The sequence below is a fragment of the Jaculus jaculus genome, chromosome 10, assembly GCF_020740685.1.
Source record: "Jaculus jaculus isolate mJacJac1 chromosome 10, mJacJac1.mat.Y.cur, whole genome shotgun sequence".
In the NCBI taxonomy this organism is placed as follows: Eukaryota; Metazoa; Chordata; class Mammalia; order Rodentia; family Dipodidae; genus Jaculus; species Jaculus jaculus.
Window position 1 is genome coordinate 9,809,431 of NC_059111.1, and position 20,678 is coordinate 9,830,108.

Here is a 20,678-nt window from a genome sequence, read left to right on the forward strand (position 1 = left end):
CATCCAGGCCAATGAGAGACGCTGTCGTCAACCAGGTGATCAGCTCTGGTGTAACAACTCTCGAGGCGCTCCTCTGGCACGCATGCACACACACACACACACACACACCAGATCTCAGGAAAGCATAAAGCTATGGACATCTCAGCATCTGTTCCCCTTCCCCTTTCCCTTTCTGCAATGGCTCTTCCAATACTGCCTTCCTTATTGTCCCCTCTCAGATGTACCAGAGTTTTCTGTTTTCCTGCACTCCATCATCCTGCATGCCCGCTGCAGGATGTATATATGTGTATATGTATAATCTAACTTATTTACTTGAGAGAGAGAGAATGTGCACGCCAGGGCCTCCAGCCCGGCAAATGAACTCCAGATACATGCGCCACCTTATATATCTATCTGGCTTGTGTGGGTCCTGAAGAATCAAACCTGGGTCCTTCGGCTTTGCGGGCAAGGGCCTTAACCGCTAGGCCATCTCTCCAGCCCCAGTCGTCATCTTTAATAACGGCAGCTCCCAGCTAATTTGCCTGAGTGGTCTGGTTCTTACATTGCCAGGCGAAAGTCAATACACACACAGTACTTTCATAGCTGAGTGAGATGTGTTTGTGACCAGTCATAAATGATGGAATCTGCAGTACCAGGCCCAAGAGTCGACTGGCAGTGGAGGGCATTTTGGAGGGATCCTTGGAGGGCTACAGTCAGTCTATATGCATGGTCTTCTCTGTCCATTGTGGCAATATGAGCCAATCTTGTGGTTCACTTGCAGCGTGACCTTGTGAAACTGTCTTGCCATTAAGGTTATAGTTTCTTCATCTAAAAGTAGAGAACAGGGCCTGGAGAGAGAGCTCAGTGGACAAAGCCCTTGCCTGCAAAAATTAATGACCCAGGTTCAATTCCCCAGTACCCACATAAAGCCAGATGAACAAGGTGGTACATGCATCTGGAGTTAGTTTGCCATGGCTGGAGCCCTTGGCACACCCACTTATTTCTCTTTCTCAATCTCTCTCTCTCTCTCTCTCTCTCTCTCTCTCATTCTGCTTGCAAATAAAGAGAACATTTTTAAAAATAAAAATAGAAAACATTATCAAAGTCTTTCCTCACCATTCTGCAGAATTATCTTTCATTCTCTTGCTCCACTCATGCATAAATAAATAAATACCAAGCCTTTCTTCATGGTGACTTAATTATTGATTATTTTTATTTATTTGGGAAGGGGGCTTCTCCAGAGTCTCTTGCTCTTGCAAATAAGCAGCAGACTCGCGCGTCACTCTAAGTGGGTGCTAGGGAATCAAGCTTGGGCTGGCAGGTTTGGCATGCCAGTGCCTTTAACCACTGAGCCATCTCCCCAGCCTTGTAATAACTTAATGTGAGTCTTTCTGTGGAGTACGTATTAATTCCATGTGTACTCAGCATGTACTATGCGCTGGGCCTGGAGAACCAGAGGTGACTGTCCTGTCACTGCCCTTGTTGTCAGAGGCCAAGACGGAAGATGGGACTCCAATGGCAACTATAATCCTAATACCACATTTTAAATATATATATATATATATATATATATATATATATATATATGCACATATATTTTGGTGAGTTGGAATCAGTCCAGAATTATAGTGGTGGCCCTGTGGGTTACTTAGAACAACCACATGGCTAGGTTCTTTTGTTTTGGTTTTTGGTGTTTCGAGGTAGGGTCTCACTCTAGCCCAGGCTGACCTGAAATTCACTATGTAGTCTCAGAGTGGCCTCGAACTCTCGGTGATCCTCCTACCTCTGCCTCCCAAGTGCTGGGATTAAAGACATGTGCCACCACATCTGGTTTACATGGCTGGATTCTTATTGACCTACTTGGCCACTTGCTCAAGTCACACCTGCCTGGGAAGTTAGTCATTTCTCCAGGGCTCCTCGACCACCTGACCTTTTAAGGATGGTCAGGTCCAGTGCAAGGACAGTGGTCCTGGCCTCTTTGGAAGAGAGCCAAGGAAAGATTCTTGTGGACGTGTGCTCTGTGTTCTGGTCTCCCTTCTAGCTACACAGGGAGCCGCCTGTGAGCGGATGCTATCCATATGGGAAAAGCACAGCTGTGGTCGGGGTGGTCCTCACAAGCTTACACGAGAGCGAGCCTTTGCAGTTTGGACATGTGGTGACAAGGAGATCCTCTTTTTCCAGGCGCAGCCCCCCTGGATTCTCAACCCCTGAACAGAGAAGGAGGCCTTCATAAGAGGCAACGTTGTTAAGGAGGGCCTGGTCACTCAAAAAATGACGTTTAGGGTTGGAGAGATTGCTTGATGGTTAAGGCACCTGCCTGCAAAGCCTAAGAACCCAGGTTCAATTTCCCAGGACCCATGTAAGCCAGATGCACAGGGTGGCACATGCATCTGGAGTTCGTTTGCAGTGGCTGGAGGCCCTGGTGTGCCCATTCTTTCCTCCCTCCCCCCTTTCTCGCTCTCTTTAATAAATAACCAACCAACCAAACAAACAAACAAACAGAAAATGTAGTTTCTTGAGAGGAGACCTGAATGCTTCTCTATGTAGGTGAATAAAAGACAGCTGGCTCCCAGGGAAGGCTTGACTTGACCCACTTTTCTGATGGGCCTGATCTGCTCAGGCATGGGGTGTGAATGTTCAGGGTAAGCCCCTGGGAGGGCAAGGCCGAGGTGAGGGTACGATTTGTGGCACCTCTGGGTAGCTGAGACCCGGTACGTGGCAGGTTCTTACTCATTGGAGGCGCCACCTCTCTCCTCCCATTATGGAGGCGCAAGTAAGGCTGAGGGCGGAGAAGGGCAGGCTCTTGGCTTGACCTGCTTTGAGAGATCCAGAGCGCCAGCTGGCACCGGAGATGTGAAGACAGCTGAGCTCTGTGAAGGTTCGCGTGTTCGGCCGACGTTTGGCTGTGCGATGCACAGAGCCATCAAACGTGGTTGCGCACCTCCAGAGCAAGGCTCAGGGCCTTCTCCTGGGGTTACGGTGAAGACGACATGATCATGGTATCCAACTCTCACTGTCTTGGAGATGCAAGTTCCCCCTGGTCGTGTGAGGCGGGCACAGCGGCTCTGCCTCACAGGGAGACTGCAGAGCCTCCACCGCCCCTCCTCATCCTTCATCCATGGGCAGCGCTTGTTGGGAAGGCTCTGGGCAGGAGCTGATCGCGATGGCAGCCGTACCCCACAGGAAGTGCTGAAATGTCCTCTTGGGTTGGGGGAATCTGAGTGGTCTTCAAGGCAACAACCTTGGTGCTACAATTTAGCTTCTCCATAGACTCCCAGCTTTAGGGTTCACTGTCAGGCTGCGGGACGTCTAGGAAGAGGCACAGGCATAGATGTCTTGTATATACAGTACTTCGCTATGCACTGACATTCCTGGGGATCAGAATCTTATCTATTTTGCTCCCTTGTGCACTCCTGTGGTAGCTGAAACACTATGATGCTTCAGTCCCCCACATCTATACCTGTAGATAGATAGATAGATAGATGGATGGATGGATGGATGGATGGATAGATAGATAGATAGATAGATAGATAGATAGATAGACAGACAGATATAGATATGATACCGTATTTACTATATTATGCTGTGTTGTAATTGATTTTGTTGTTGCTGTTCCTGTTTTAGGTTTTTCAAGGTAGGGTCTCACTTTAGCCCTAGCTGACCTGGAATTCACTATGTAGTCTCAAGCTGGCCTCGAACTCATAACAATCCTCCTACCTTGGCCTCTAGAATGCTGGGATTTAAAGGCATGTGCCACCATCATGCCCGACTCTGTATTTGTTTTGTTTTTAATGTTTTTATTTTTATTTTTTTCCTCAGAGAAAGAGAGGTAAAGAATGGGTATGGGCGCAGCAGGACCTCCTGCCACTGCAGATGAACTCTAGACACACATACCTCTTTGTTCATCCGGCTTTACATGGGTACTGGGGACTTGAACCTGTACCATCAGGCTTTGCAAGCAAGCACCTTTAACTGCTGAGCCATCTCTCCAGCCCTGTATTTGTTTTATTAAGACAAGGTCTCACTGGACCTGGAAATACACTCTGTAGCTCAGGCTGGCCTCAAACTTGCATCAGTCTTCCTACCTCAGCCTCCCGTGTACCAGGATTAAAGGCATGAGCTGCTACATTGGGCACCCATTGCCTCTACCATGTTATAGCCGCTCAACTCTCTGGCAGCCTTGGATCTGTGACCTTCCCCCATGTTGTACAGGGGAGACTAAGGCCGAGCGCACATGAGCAGTCTGTCCTTGTGGTACATGTGGTACCTCAGAGCCTGTGATCCGACGTTGTCAGGCCAGGGCCACTGGGTGGCTGCTTAACTTGACTAGTGATTGGCATTTATTGTAGAAATCCTGGCTGGACCGATCTCTTTCTCTTTTAATTTTTTTTTGTTGTTGTTGTTGTTCATTTTTATTTATTTTTATTTGAGTACGACAGAGAGAGAAAGAGGGAGAGAGAGAGAGAATGGGCGCACCAGGGCCTCCAGCCACTGCAAACAAACTCCAGATGCGTAACACCCTTGTACATCTGGCTAACGTGGGTCCTGGGTAATCGAGCCTTGAACTGGGATCCTTAGGTTTCACAGGCAAGAGCTTAACCGCTACGCCATCTCTCCAGCCCTCTTAATTTATTTATTTTCTGGTGGAGTGCGATGCATCTGGGCAGCCTCCTGGACTACTTACAGCTCCCTAATACTGAAAAGCGTTTATTTTTAAAAAGACCATGTCTGGGTTTCACTGCTGGCCCAGTGACTTGTCTTCTGTGCTAGATGCCACAGAAGTATCTTAAGTTACCTTCACATATGCCATGAGGGTCCCTCCCCCACCGCCAAAAGGATGGTCAGAGTGAAAAGTTACATGTTAGCAGCAGCAACAGCAATCGCAACAACAAAGACCACTTCAGATCCATTGTGAGAGCAAGCTCTCCATTCCGAGTGCGAGAAAACAAAACCGCTAAAATAGAATCACAGAATAGAAGCAGGGATTAGATTGTATATCAGAGCTGCAAAAACTTGTATGCAAAATCGGCCCTGAGCTTTTTTTTTTTTTTTGCAGCCAAACCACAAAAGGAAACCTGATCAGCCATCCAGGTGCCTTCTCCACTGAAAGTCTGCAGAGGGGCTTGTTGGATGAGGTTGCTCACAAGATACTCACCTTCAATTAACAACTCTATTTTCCGGTGTACTTTAATCCTCTTTTATTGGGTAAAGCAGGGTATTTCACATCAACAAGTAGTCGCTGTAGGAACAGCATTTCAGTGGTGAGCTGTGTGCGGCGCCGCTCATGACTGAGTTTTGTAAAGGATGATTAGGTCATTCAGACCTATGTTGTAACACCTCGCACGATAACAATACAGGTTCTCATCTTTATTTGTAAGTTAATGTTCACAACACTTTAACTTGTGCACGTATAGTGTTTTTTAATGTTATTATTTATCTATTTGTAAGCAGAGAGAGAATGGACTTGCGGGGCCTCCAGCCACTGCAAACGAACTTCACGTGCACGTGCCGCTGTGCGTCCGGCTTTATGCGGGCACTGGGGAATTGAACCCTGGCTGTTAGGCTTTGCAGACAGCCGTTTTACCCACTGAGCCATCCCTCCAGCCACATACTGTCTTTTTATAAGTACCCTTGTGAGGGGCTAGGGAGATGGCTCAGTAGTTGAAAGCACTAGCCATGCAAGCATGAGGTCCTGAGGGGACCCGAGACCGTCTGAGTTCAGTTCCCTAGCAACCATGTAAATATCAGGTATGGACACACCTGCGTGTGACTCCAGCCCTCTGGAGAGCAGAGGAGCAGCAGGGAAGGACACCCGACAGTCTCCTCTCACGTCCTCTCGCATGCTCTTGGGGTGCGCATCTGTACACACTTGTGCATGTATCGCCCACACCACATACTACACACCTACATGAAAAATACATATACTTCTGTGATGCAGAGGGTCAGTCTGGTTTTCTGCTTGGTAAAACAGAGCCATAGTAAGACAAGGAACCGGGAATATGAAGACAGATGGAGACGTTAAGCGGTGCCCTTGGACAAAGATTAGTTTTCTGGAGTTGGCTTACGTAATGTCTTTTCAGGTCATGGGATCACTGTTGGTTGGTTGGTTAGTCGGTTTTTGTTCTCAGTATTTCTGATGTGGTGGAAAAGTTGAGAGCGGGGCTAGCCGAGTGTCAGTGGATAAAACACTTGCATTGAAGCACCAAATTTGGATTCTCAGCACCTGGGTAAATCTTGTGTGGGCGTGGTGGCCTGCCTCTATTCTGACTTGGGATCCCTGGGCAAGCTGGCTGGGTAAAATAACCAAATCTTGAGCCTTGAGTTGTGTTTAAGCTCAGGAAGTCAAGTGGAACATGATCAAGGAAGACGCTCAGTATATGCCTTTGGCCTCCACACACATGCATACACATGCATATGTGTGAACATGCAGACCACACCCATGCAAAAATAAAAGAGTGAGGCAGAGACTGATAAAGAAAGACACTTGACATTGGCCCCTGGCTTCCACATGAACCTGTGCCCAACACACACGTGCACAAATGCACCCACAAACACACACACACACAACCTCAAGTAGAGAACACGAATCTTGTAAATTCTGGTGTTCCTCATTCTTTTAGGATTTTACCCCACTCTGAGAACGTCACCTCCATTCTGCGACCTCCCTACTGAGATGCTGGGGGAGGGGCCATGGGAAGCCCATGGGAATAGGTGGCCATGGATCCTGGCTTCGTCCTGCTGAAAGGGCAGAAGCACGGAAGGGACAGGTGCCCCTGACCCACGGTTGAACTTGGACTGCAGACTCCCAGGCCAATAGCGTTCTCCAGGGAGCAAGATTTGCCCGCTCCCTTCTCTCCAAAAAACGCAGAGGCTGCCATGCAGGAGGGTTTCAGAGCGAAGATGGTGTGTGATGAGGAAAGGCAATTCAGGGGTGGGGAGAACCATGCCTGTGTGAATGACTTCCTGGTGTACACACGATACACTTTTGGGTGAAATGCCTCAACACGGATCCAAGCTCCCATCTGTCTGTCTGCCTCCTTCCCAGCAGGCCTGCCAGAGGTGAGTTTGTATCTGTTGAGCCAGCCGCTCTCCTCCCCTCTCTCCTGACTCTGCCCTGTCTTCCACTAAGAGGAGAGAGAGAGAGAGAGAGAGAGAGAGAATGGGCATGCCAGGGCCTGTACCACTGCAAACAAACTTCCAGATGCACGTGCTGCAATGTGCTTACATGGGACCTGGAGAATCGAACCGGGGTCCTTAGGCTTCGCAGGCATGCGCCTTAACCTCTTAGCCATCGCTCCAGCCCCCACTAAGCCCCTCTTGCCGGAACCGAGTCCATCGCTCCGTCTCTCATCCATCCACGCAGCGCCCATAGCGTGTAGCACAGCCGGGTTTCTCCCCTGGGAGGAAGCATTTTCTCCTCTGCTCCACCCTCTGCTGCCATCTCTCCTCCTCCCTGCTCACTGCTCTAGTGCTCCGCCGCCTCCTCCTGGCTCACAGCGCCCTTCCCAGGACTTGGTCCCCAGACCTCCTCTGTCTCTTCCCCACGCCGCAGACAGCCCAGTCTCTCGTCCCCGGCTCCTAGCGCCTCTTCTCCGTGGCATGTTCTGCAGAGAGGCTCAGCCTGGCCTGTGGCTCCCAGCCGTCCTCGTCCAGTAGACCTGGGCAGGTTTTTCTCTTTGGGTTGGACTGTTCTCTGTTGCTCTCAAGCCTAAGCTTCTCTCCTAGGCCTCAATGACTCTGCACCACCACGCCGTGCCGCACCCTGCAGGGCTTCCTGCTCTCTCTATTCTCCCTCTGTGCGCCCCCCCCCCCCCACCCACCTTGCTCCTTGCTCTGTCTTTTCTTTTTCTTTTTTAATTGACAACTTCCATGATTGTAAACAATAGCCCATGGTAATTCCCATCCTCCCCCCCACTTTCCCCTTTGAAACTCCACTCTCCATCATATCCCCGCACCCGATCAATCGGTCTCTCTTTTATTTTGATGTCATGATCTTTTCCTCCTATTATGATGGCCCTGTGTGTAGGTAGTGTCAGGCACTGTGAGGTCATGGATATCCAGGCCATGAAATATCTCTTGTCACACCATCCAAGGCTCAGGGTCCATTGCGGAAGAGGAGGCAGAAAGAATGTGAGAGCCAAAGGAAGGGTAGGACTGTACAATGCGCTGTGTCTTTTCCTGCACCCTTCTGGCCTCCATGATCCACCCTGTGGCTCTTTGTGGGGGTGCAGGCCCTTACCATGGATTTGTTTTCCTTCAGGGTGTGGGGGGGGGGAGGGTTTCTGCATGATAGGAAGGGAACCATTAATTTGCTCTCCAGTAAACCTAATGTTCAGCCTGAGAGGGGTCGCCTTCATGCAGGGACACTTGTTTTCCCCAGGAAACAGAAAGGCTTAACCATCCCATCCTCTCTTTGGAATCCCATAAATAGCATCCCTGATGATATGTAACCCATGGCCTTCCCCCGCTGTCTGTCACCCTCATCCATGCTTGGACATTTCACCCGGCAATTGTCACCAGTCCCAGGCGACAAACAAGCAAACCAACGAAGCCAGCTGCAACACAGCAGTCTCTTCTGTTTACCTCAAGAATGTACGGTTGAATGCCCCAAATTGGAAAGCGTTGGTTACACAGGCCTGTAAAAAAGAGGGGTCAGGAAGTATTTACATATGGTGTTTAGAAGCCCTTGATGTTGCCAGGGAAAGTTGCGGGTCTTTCACAACGCTTCTGCTCAGCATTCTGGCCGCTGAGCGCGCTCCGTTTGGGGCCCATGCTTGGTGAATAACTGCTGCTGTTTGCGGACGAGTGTATCTTGACATTTACCAGATAAATATTTACACATTTTCTCACAGACAGAACTCACTCAGAATCTAAGTAGCCCTGTTGAGTGATTTCAGAGTGGGACAGCTGAATAGTGGGCAAGTTTCCTATAGTGTGGTTTGATTTTGTTTCCTGGTGTTTTTTGTTTTTTGTTTTTTTTAATTCTTAATACAATAAAGAATGGTCATAAGCCTCAAGGCTTGTCTCTTTGTGTTTTCTAGACATTCTAAGTGAAACCCACCAAAGTCATCTACCAAAATGGTGGCCCTGTCCTTAAAGATTTGTGTCCGCCACTGCAACGTGGTGAAGACCATGCAGTTTGAACCATCCACGGCCGTGTACGATGCTTGCCGGGTCATTCGAGAACGGGTGCCTGAGGCGCAAGCCGGGCAAGGTAGGTTATGCTGTGCATGGCTTCTGAGAATGTGGGTGGCTCCCTTTCTCTGTTTAACGTGTTTGCTTTTTGTATTGTATTTGTTTAGTATTTTAAATTGCAGACATATCCTGAATTATAGCCCATTCTAAGCTGAAGGAAAGGAGTAGAGTTTAGATTTTTTTTTTTTAATTTATTTAACAGAGAAAGAGGGAGAGAGACAGAGAATGGGTGCGCCAGAGCCACCAGCCACTGCAAACGGACTCCAGACGTGTGTGCCCCCTTGTTCACCTGGCTAATCGAACAAGGGTCCTTTGGCTTTGCAGGCAAACGCCTTAGCCGCTAAGCCATCCCTCCAACCTGGATTCCTTTACTCTGAAGCTGGAGGGACAAAGGCTCTGAGGGCCACACACAGCTACTCACCTTTAAAACACGTGTTTGTAACGAGATGTCGTCTCACACTGGGCACTGCTTGTGTCCTCTGAGGCTTGTACTGTCAATGACCACGTTGACCTTGGCGTGGTCATGCCCATCGTCTGACCCCTTCCACATGCAGTCCTGCCGCTCTGCCGTTACAGAGCATTTTATCTCTGTTTATTAAATTTTGGGGCTGGAGAGATGGTTTAGCAATCAAGGTGCTTGCCTGTGAAGCCTAAGGACTCATATTTGACTCTCCAGATCCCATGTAAGCCAGACGCACAAAGGTGAGGCAAGTGCAAGGCCACACATACCCTCTAGATGGCGCAAGTGTCTGTAGTTCAATTTCAGTGGCTGAGACCTCTCTCCTTCTCTCTCTTAAAAAAATTTTTTTAAAATTGGGGCTAGAGAGATGGCTTAGTGGTTAAGGCACTTGTCTGCAAAGCCAAAGGACCCAGGTTCAATTCCCCAGACCCATGCAAGCCAAATGCACAAGGTGGCACATGTGTCTGGAGTGTTTGCAGTGACTTAAGGCTGTGGCACACCCATTCGCATTCTCTCTCTCCCCTTCTCTCAGATAAATACATAAATTTTAAAAAATATTTATTTAAGCTGGGCGTGGTGACGCACGCCTTTAATCCTAGCACTGGGAGGCAGAGGTAGGAGGATCACCAAGAGTTCAAGGCCACCCTGAGACTACATAATGAATTGCAGGTCAGCCTGGGCTTAAGCGAGACCCTACCTCAAAAAATAAAACAAAACAAAACTATATATATATATATATATATATGTTTTAAAGGGGGGAGAGAGAGAGCATGGGCACTGTAGGACCTCTAGCCACTGCTAGACCTTGTTCTGCCTTGTGCGCCTGGCTTCACATGGGTGCTGGGGAATCCAACTCGGGTCCCTAGGCTTTGCAGGCAAGCCATCTCTCCAGCCCACAAAGAAATTTTTTTTTTTAATATTTTTTGGTTGATTTTTATTTATTTATTTGAGAGTGACAGAGAGAGAGAAAGAGGCAGATAGAGAGAGAGAATGGGTGCGCCAGGGCTTCCAGCCACTGCAAATGAACTCCAGACGCATGCGCCACCTTGTGCATTTGGCGTACGTGGGTCCTGGGGGATTGAGCCTCGAACCGGAGTCCTTAGCCTTCACAGGCAAGCGCTTAACCGCTAAGCCATCTCTCCAGCCCACAAAGAAATTTTTGATCTACCATCTCATTAGCCCAACAGAGAACAATGAACTCGCCCTTACACTGATGGGCGGCGTATGTCCTGATGTCCTGTGTCACAGGCCCTCAGGGCCCAGGGCAAGTCCTGTATTCCGGATCTTATCTCAAATCCTTTTTTCTTTCTTAACATCTTATTTATTTACCCGAGAGAGGAAGAGAGAGAAGATGGGCACACCAGAGCCTCCTGCCTCCTGCACAGACTCCAACATACTTGCCCCACTTCGTGCACCTGCCTTTTCGCGGGTACCGGAGATTCCACCATGGCCATCAGGCTTCACACGCAAGTGCCTTTAGCTACTGTGCCATCTCACCAGCCCTCTCATCTTTTTTCCTAGGGCATAAGTGATAATGCTTTATTTAGTGTCTAATGAAACCACTGCCACCGCCTCCCCCGCTTGAACAAAGGCCATTCAGACAATAGATTCTCAACCTTTTCCCTTTGTCTTCTTCCCTCATACCCTCCCCTTAATGACATGTTGACTTGACCAAGAGATGAGCAATCAGGGTCACTTATAAATGATTGACTAGCCGGGCGTGGTGACGCACCCCTCAAATCCCAGCACTTGGGAGGCAGAGGCAGGAGAATCACCATGAGTCCAAGGCCATCCTGAGATTGCATAGTGAATTCCACATCAGCCTGGACAAGAGTGAGACCCTACCTCGAAAAAATAAAATAAAGTAAAATAATTAAATGACTTTAGTGTGAAGATGTGATCAGATTTGCCTTAAAAATTAGAAGGAAGCAAGTCATGGTAGTGCACGCCTTTAATTCCAGCCAGGACGATTGTTGCCATGCAAGCATGGTGATTCCCCGAACCCTCGGGAAAGCTGGGTGTGGCAGAATATGCCTCGGATCCCTGCACTGGAAGCTGGGACAGGAGGATCCCAAGACTTACCAGCTCGTTTCTCTAGCCAAACTGTCTTTGGTTCGGTGAGGGATCCTGACAAGAAATAAGGTGGGTGGGGGCTGGAGAGATGGCTTGGCTGTTAAGGCGTTTGCCTGCAAAGCCAAAGGATCCCAGTTTGATTCCCCAGGACCCATGTTAGCCAGATGCACAAGGCACACGCGTCTGAAGTTCGTTTGCAGTGGCTGGAGGCCCTGGAGCGCCCATTCTTTCTCTCTCCCTCCTTCTCTCTCTCTCTCAAATAAATAAATAAATAATATTATTTACAAAAGAAGGTGGAGAGCCTTTGACAAAGATGCCTAAAACTAACATCTGCCTTCCCCCAACCACCAACACAACATGTATGCACTACACACGCATGCCAAACACATATGTACACCTCCCCCAAAAAATAATAAAATAAAATTTTAAGTCAGTGTGCATTGTTTTGTTACCAGTGGTTCTCTAAACTTGAGCTGCACCTCGGGTTGAACGTGAGCCCTGTCTGCGGGCCTTATTTCTGCCACTCGTGTTTCTCCCTGGGGGCCGCCGCGACGTGGTCATGAAGGACAATGCGCACGTCCCTGGGCCCGGGAGCCCGGGGTGGCCGCTTCACCACGTGGTTTCTCCTCTGTTTTCTCTGTTCACATCCTAGCTTCTGACTACGGCTTGTTTCTGTCCGATGAAGACCCCAGGAAAGGGATCTGGCTGGAAGCAGGCAGGACGCTGGATTACTACATGTTGCGGAACGGGGTACGCAATTGCTCTTCACTGCTTTGCCCTTGGGCCTTCCTTCTCCAGGAGCGAGCGAGTGTCACGACATGCTTAACCCCAGAGTCCACAGAGGGACTAGAACAGGGTTAGCATGCCAACCATTGTCCCCAGGTCGTTGCAGGACTTGTGTGTCTTCCTCAAGTACGTTGCCGTGTCCTTGGGCCTTATGGTGGAACGTGAGGCTCCATGAGGGAAGGCAAGAATTGTCTAAGATTCAGTATTAATCAGGAGTCTGCTTTTGAAAAAGAAACTTCAAGTTGGAGCTGTGAATTTTATAACTGTCAGTCACAGTAACAACAAAGTGATGGTGTTTTACAGAAGAAAGAAGTGATAAGCACGGCCCGAACAGTTTGCCTCATTTATCCTCCAAGATGTTAGGTGTTTGTTTTTCAAATATTTTTATTAATTTAAGAGACAGAAATGCAGAGAGAGAAAGAGAGACAGACAGACAGACAGTGAGCATGTCAAGGCGTCTAGCCACTGCAAACGAGCTCCGGATGCATGTGCCATCTCGTGTATCTGGCTTTATGTGGGTTCTAGGGAATTAAACCCGAGTCCTTAGGCTTTGCACACAAGTGCCTTAGCTGTTGAGCCGTCTCTGAAGCCCCAGATGTTAGATTTTGGTATCCTGGATAAAGTGGGCCTGTCTACTTGGCCAGTATTTCATAAAGCAAGAGGGAAATATTTGATTAATCAATTTTTAATTTTTCCTTCCTTCTCTAATTCTTTTTTTTAAAATTTTATTTATTTATCTGAGAGCGACAGACACAGAAAGACAGATAGAGGGAGAGAGAGAGAATGGGCGCGCCAGGGCTTCCAGCCTCTGCAAACGAACTCCAGACACGTGCGCCCCCTTGTGCATCTGGCTAAAGTGGGACCTGGGGAACCGAGCCTCGAACCGGGGTCCTTAGGCTTCACAGGCAAGCGCTTAACTGCTAAGCCATCTCTCCAGCCCTCCTTCTCTAATTCTGTTGTAAAGTGCAAAGGGTAACCAAGGTCTCATGTCTGAAAGCTCCTCCGAGCTTATTACCTGTTTGATCACGGCGTCACTGAGTCCCATTGCAGTCTTGTGAAAACCCCTCCTGTAATACATCACTGACGGGAGCAATTAGCGAGACGCCCATTTATGTCTATTATTACTTCTCGCCTAGCAAATACATGCAGTATGCCTTTTAAAGCAGCATTTTAAAAAGAAAGGTCACTGTATATGCATAGGTGTTCCAGTGACCTAACGGGTGATGGGAGAGACCACTGCCACCGTCTGCGGGCAGTGCCCTGTCCTGCTTCTTATTCACACAGCTCACTCTCAGCCTCTCCAAAGAACCTGGCCACCTCGCCCCTCTAGGGAGGTGGCTTCCAGTCACTGGACTTCAATCTCATTACCAGACTTTTCAGAAAGCTTTGTGAAAGCAATCATTTCGCCTTGAGATTTTCAAAAAGTATATATCTTATTTACTTATTTGAGGGAGAGGAGGGAGAGGGGAGAGAGAGAGAGAGTGGGTACACCAGGGCCTCCCACCATTGCGGACTAACTCCAGAGGTGTGCACCACCTTGTGCATCTGGCTTCACGTGGGTACTGGGGAACCGAACCTGGGTCTTTGGCTTTGCTGGCAAGCACCGTAACCAGTAGGCCATCTGTCCAGCCCCCAGCATTTAGATTTTTATAGAATAGTTCCCGGGGGGCGGGAGGCAGTTCCATGAAAACCTAGGATGGGTAAATGAGGAAATTGGGTCTGCAGGGAACGTGTCCCCACTCAGCGTGCATAACTTGTGTGTGGCTCGTGCCCAGGATATTTTGGAATACAAGAAGAAGCAGAGGCCTCAGAAGATCCGGATGCTCGACGGCTCCGTGAAGACAGTCATGGTGGACGACTCCAAGACAGTGGGAGAGCTCCTGCTCACCATCTGCGGCAGGATAGGTGAGCGCGCGCCTCCGTCATCCCCACCCTGCTGCGGGTTTGGGGTCCCGCTGTAGCCACCTCTCCACTGCGCCGGTCAGCTTTGACCAGCTGGATTTCTGCCCGGCCAGTCCCAGAAGAGTGTGTGCAGGCTCCTAGTCTGCCTGCCATCCAGTGCCTCGTACTTCTCACCGGGTCACAGCTCAGCTTTTATTGCCTTTCAGTAAATGAAAGCGCTTTCCGAGGAAAATAACTTTTGTTGTTGTTGCTGTTGGTGGTGGTGTTTTTTTTTTTTTTTTTTTTTTTCTTCAAGGTAGGGTCTCACTCTAGCTCAGGCTGACCTGGAATTCACTATGTAGTCTCAGGGTGCCCTCAAACTAACAGTGATCCTCCTACCTCTGCCTCCCAAGTGCTGGGATGAAAGACATGTGCGTGCCACCATGCCCGGTTTGAAAATAACCTTTAAGTACTCATGGCTGTCCTTATATCCTTGAGTACTTGTGGCAGTGTCTGAACCATTGTCAGATAGGATCACTTCTTGTTGCCCCCTAGTACCTAGCAACCTCTTTCCATATAAAGCCCTTCAGAGAATGTAAAAGAAGCCTGGCCGATCTCAGATTTTGCCTTCACGGCAAAATTCTTTCCTGTTTAGTTGGTGTGTTTTTTCCTGCCTATTATCTACTCTCACTGGTTCTCAAAAGTTAATGGAGCCAGGCGTGGTGGCACACGTCTTTAATCCCAGCACCTGGGAGGATCACTGTGAGTTCGAGGCTACCCTGAGACTACATAGTGAATTCCAGATCAGCCTGGGCTAGAGTGAGACCCTACCTTGAAAAAAAAAAGTTAATGGAGAGGCTGGAGGTGGGTATAGATTAGGGGTAGAATGTTTACCTAGATGCCCTGGGTTTCCAGCAGTCAGAGAGACACAGAGCTCGACAGAGAAACAATGGAGAGAAATGCATATGATGTTTTGGATGTAACCTGTGCTTTAATTAGCCGAAGATCCTTTTATGGCTTTTTTTTTCCTTTGGTTTTTTGAGGTAGGGTCTCGCTCTAGCTCAGGCTGTCCTGGAAGTAACTATGTAGTCTCAGGGTGGCCTCGAACTCACAGCAGTTCTCCTTCCTCTGCTCCAGAGTGCTGGGATTAAAGGCGCGCGCCCCCACGCCCGGCTCCTTTAATGACTTTTATGCCACGTAGCCGCGCTGACTCCCAAGTCTTCTGTTGCTTTGCCAGCGTGGGCTTTGGGCAGTCATCCCAGGCTGTGGTAGAAACAGCTGACAGACGTTTAATCTCGCAGAATTATAACCCAGTTTCCATTTTTAGGAATAACGAATTATGAAGAATACTCTTTAATCCAAGAAACCATTGAAGAGAAGAAAGAAGAAGGGACAGGTACACTCAAAAAGGACAGGACGTTGTTACGGGATGAGAGAAAGATGGAGAAGTTGAAGGCCAAGCTTCACACGGATGACGACCGTAAGTCCTGGCAGGAAGTGCGACCAAGCTACATGCCCTGCCTTGACCCAAAGCACATCTGTGTGTCTTATGTTTGTGTTTTTTCTTTTCTTTCTTTTTTTTTTTTTTTTTTTTTTTTTTTTGAGGTAGGGTTCCACTGTAGCCCAGGTTAGTCTCAGGCTGGCCTTGAACTCACAGTTGTCCTCTTACCTCTGCCTCCCAAGTGCCGGGATTAGAGGTGTGCACCACCATGCCTGGCTTTTTTTCCCCCAATCTTAGTTATCACTAAGATAAGACATCTAGAGAATTGTTTTTTTAATGACTGCAGAACTATTTCATATCTAAAAAGAATCCTTTCCTACCAAATACATAAATTATTGTCTATATTGTTCAAAATAAGTTTAATCATACTGGTATCCAAATGAGGCTGGATGACATGCCACTTACCTAAGCAAGTTCCCTCTCCATCTATTTTACTCCTTTCTTTGCAGTGTGTGTGTGTGTGTGTGTGTGTGTGTGTGTGTGAAGTGGATGGTTAGTTTATAACCTTTCTTACACTGGTTTGGTGATGGTTTAACTCTGGTGCCATTTATCATGGACCTCTGCCTTTTTAATTCCTTAAGCTTAGGGGTGTGTGTGTGTTGTAATAAAAACTCCCTACAGCAGGACATTTCCTTCCAGAAGTTTTTCTGGCTTTCCTTTGGGGAGAGGTTCACCGTCTTCCATAACCACTGTCCACATCCATTGATTCCTTAGGACTTATAATTAGTGAGATAGGGGCTGGGAAGCCATGCAAAAGGACTGAAGTTCGGATCCTTAGCACCCACTGAAACCCTGGGTGGGTGTGGCAGCCCCCTTGTGATCCTAGGACTCGGGAGGCAGAGACAGGTGATCTGGGGCAAACTGGCTAGCTAGATTAGTGGAACTGGCGAGCCCTGGGCTCAAGTGAGCGACCCTGCCTCAATAAATAAAGTGGAGAGCGACAGGGAAGATACCTTGACATCGACCTCTGACTTCCACACGTGTCCACGCACACAAATGCCCACATGCATATAAACTTGTATGCACACACATATACACACAAAAAACTCGTAAATATACCATAGCAAAGTTAGGTTTTTAGACCTTCTAACCTCCATTTTCTTGTCGCAGGACTGGGCTGACATCATCAGTATCACTGTGTGTATTGATCCTTGGCAGGGCTACCGTTTCCTCTGAGTCCTCCTCTGTTCTCTTTGCTTTCTGCCTCATTAGATTTCCAGTTACATAGTTCTTTCCAGGAGCCCATAGGAGACAAATTCCGGGATTTATTAACGTGTACACAGGGCTCCCCCAGGTACCGTGGGAGATGTGGTTTGTCAGACATAGTCTATGTGCCAGAGGTGCTTAGCGTTGAGTGGAGCGGGTCATAAATACCCTCCCACGGTGTGTGCCTGACACCCGGCGAGAAGAGGAGAGAGCTGTGGGAAGTGTGGAGGAGGGTGATCGATCCCTGCGCACCACGTCGTGAGACCAGGATGCTGAGAATGTCAGGTTCAAGCTGGCCCCTGGGGACCGTGTCCTGCTGTCCCTCAGTGTCCCTCCCTCCCATGACTTTCATTTTCTTTGTTCATGTGGGTGAGGGTGGCTCATTGCTTTCAGTGTCTCCAACCACTGCGCTTGGTAGCATGGAAGGAATAATTCTTTTTTGTTGGTTTTTATTTTTCAAGGTAGGGCCTCACCCCAGCCCAGGCTGACCTGGAATTCACTGTATTGTCTCAGGGTGGCCTTGAATTCACAGTGATCCTCCTACCTCTGCCTCCCGAGTGCTGGGATTAAACGCGTGCGCCACCACGCCTGGTGGAAGTAATAACTCTTGATTCAAAACAAAAATTCTTCTTTGCTTTCTTATTTTTATTTATTTATTTATTTGAGAGCGACAGGCAGAGAGAGAGAGAGAGAGAGAGAGAGAGAGAGAGAATGGGCGTGTCAGGGCCTCCAGCCACTGCAGATGAACTCCAGGTCAGGCACGTGCGCCCCCTTGTGCATCTGGCTAACGTGGGTCCTGGGGAATCGAGCCTCGAACCGGGGTCCTTAGGCTTCACAGGCAAGCACGTAACCACCAAGCCATCTCCCCAGCCCTGTTTGCTTTCTTAACAGAAACCAAATGACCACACATGCATGAGGACTTAAGTTAGGGTCTTATACCTACATAAACTCCAGATGGGGTGACAGGGGCCTAGGTACATACTGGGGAGGCAGTGGCAGGAGGACCCCCCCCGGGACTTGATAGCTAGCTGATCTAGCTGAATTGATGGACTGAGGTTCAGTGAGAGACCCTATCTTAAAATATATATACATATGGTATGTAATTGAGAAAAAAAACCAATGTCAGGGCTGGAGAGATGGCTTAGCGGTTAAGTGCTTGCCTGTGAAGCCTAAGGACCCCGGTTCGAGGCTTGGTTCCCCAGGTCCCATGTTAGCAAGATGCACAAGGGGGCGCACACGTCTGGAGTTCGTCTGCAGTGGCTGGAGGCCCTGGCGCGCCCATTCTCTCTCTCCCTCTATCTGTCTTTCTCTCTGTGTCTCTCACTCTCAAATAAATAAATAAAAAATTAAAAAAAAACAAAACAAAACAATGTCAACCTCTGACCTGCACACACATGTGTACACATGCACTCCTGTACACACGTGCACACATACAAATACACATGCCAGAAAAATCCTGCTCATTTCAGCGCCCTCCCTTCTACCTCCACATGTCAAGGTTTCATTTCAGTGTTGTAGTGAACTTCAGGAATGTGAAGTTCAAAAGCACAGATGTAATATAAAAAGTACGGTGCTGGAGGGGTGGCTTAGCGGTTAAGGCACTTGCCTACAAAGCCAAAGGACCCAGGTTCTATTCCCAAGGACCCACGTTAGCCAGATGCACAAGGGGGCGCATGCATCTGGAGTTCATTTGCAGTGGCTGGAGGCCCTGGTGCGCCCATTCTCTCTCTCTTCCCCTTTCTGTGTCAAATAGATAAATAAAAGAAGTAACCATAGGGCTGGAGAGATGGTGGCACATGTATCTGGAGTTCATTTGCAGTGGTTAGAGCCCCTGGTGCACCCTTTCTCTCTCTGTTTCTCTGTCTCTCTCTCTCTCTCTCTCTGTCTGTTTCTGTGTCTTTCTCTCTCTCTCTCAGTAAATAAAATATAAAAAGAAGTAACTGACCATGAGCATGATAGACCTCTGCGTCCACATGGCCCCACTGTTCTGTACAGATTTACAGTTCTTCCTGCGTCTTGTGTGCAGTGAATTGGCTGGATCACAGCCGAACGTTCCGAGAACAAGGCGTCGATGAGAACGAGACGTTGCTGCTGAGACGGAAGTTCTTCTACTCCGACCAGAACGTGGACTCGAGAGACCCGGTGCAGTTGAACCTGCTTTATGTCCAGGTACTCAGGCAGGAGGTGGGCGGGCCTCAGAAAGCTCCCACTTGCTCTTGTGAGCACAGGCTCAGCTCTGGACTCTACGTGGCTCACACAATCCCGTGTCCACAGATCATGCTTCTGGGTTCCTGACACGTTTGATGATGGGAACTGGACGGAAGCTGCTGGCCACTTACCACCCAGTCCAGTTACTGAGCCTCTCTGTGGCTTCCCTGGCGCAGACCTCACGCCAGCACTGGCCTGTGCCCGGCATTAGAAGACTATTGTCTTCTGATTGGCCCAGCCATTTCAAATAACTAGCATCTTAACTACAAAGGCAGATCAGTCAAAAACTCATCACTTCTCATCAGCTCAACGCTCTCCTCTCAATAACCCTTTATGTCTTTGCTACGCTCTGATTGTTTAAGCCCAGACAAATCATTCAGCACTTCCGAATTGCAGTCTCCCCACACTGCATTTGTGCCAGCTTGTCTTCCACCCTTCCTTTTCCTTAGGGAACATGTCGTCTGCATTTCTTCAGCTCCTCCTCCACCCAAACTTCCTTCCCTCCTCTCTGCTTCCTTCTCCTTCCATATTTACTGCTTGTCTGCCCCCCCGGGGGGGGGGCGGGGGAAGGGGACCCAGGGGCAGACAACTGCAGCCATGGCCCTTGCCGGTACTTGAAAGTAAACAGTCCGTTTGCTTACGCACTGTAAGTTGGTAAATCCCCTTACCCATCACATGATCATTCGTGCATTCTCTGTGACTCCTGTCATGCTCCAGTGGCAGAGGTCAGCAATTGCAATGTGGGCCGCGTGCCCTGAAGGTCTGAAACGGTTACCATTTGCTGACCCCTGGCTTAGTGGAAGAATGGTGAGGAAAGGGGCCGCCGGGCCAAAGGGTAGGGGCTCTAGGGCAATAGAAGAGGCGGATGCATTTAAGGCCCTGAATCGCAGCTCCAGTGTCCATCGACAGGCGGTCTGGGTGTCATGTGGGCCCAGGAAGCGAAGGCAGAAGAAGGAGGGTTAAGTAACAACAGCAGGTGTTGTGCCTGACAACTGAGAGGCGGCGACCGTCCCATTCCAGAACAGTGTGTTGCTTTCTTTCTTCTAATGGCTCCACTATTGCGTCGTTGTCCGGGTGTGCTGCGCCCCTAACCCACATTGGCCCATTCAGCGGAGGTTAGAATGGTTCTCCTTTGTGTGTGCGTGAGTGTGTGTGTCTCAAGGTAGGGTCTCACTCTAGCTCAAGCTGACCTGGAATTCACTGTGTAGTCTCAGAATGGCCTTGAACTCACAGTGATCCTCCTCCCTCTGCCTCCCGAGTGCATCCCATGCCTGGCTGGGTTTACTTCTTTATTGTTGTGTTCAGGCTTCTATCAAGTAAATTATGTTTCTAACTCAGCCTGTATGACCATTCCTTGAGACTTTTTTTTTTCAATATTTTTGTTTATTT

At 48.7% G+C, this 20,678-nt stretch overlaps 1 protein-coding gene across 4 annotated transcripts in view; it reads left to right on the forward strand.

Annotated features, from left to right (window-relative positions):
- Window positions 1-20,678, forward strand: part of Tln2 (talin 2) — a 468,592-nt gene that overhangs the window by 268,322 nt on the left and 179,592 nt on the right. For all 4 annotated transcript variants that reach the window (XM_045159990.1, XM_045159987.1, XM_045159989.1 and 1 more), the window contains 5 exons: window positions 9,021-9,193; window positions 12,360-12,457; window positions 14,269-14,398; window positions 15,702-15,854; window positions 19,108-19,250. In XM_045159990.1, the coding sequence (XP_045015925.1) occupies window positions 9,058-9,193; window positions 12,360-12,457; window positions 14,269-14,398; window positions 15,702-15,854; window positions 19,108-19,250 (660 nt within the window). In that variant the 5' untranslated portion in view covers window positions 9,021-9,057. The remainder of the gene's footprint in view (window positions 1-9,020; window positions 9,194-12,359; window positions 12,458-14,268; window positions 14,399-15,701; window positions 15,855-19,107; window positions 19,251-20,678) is intronic.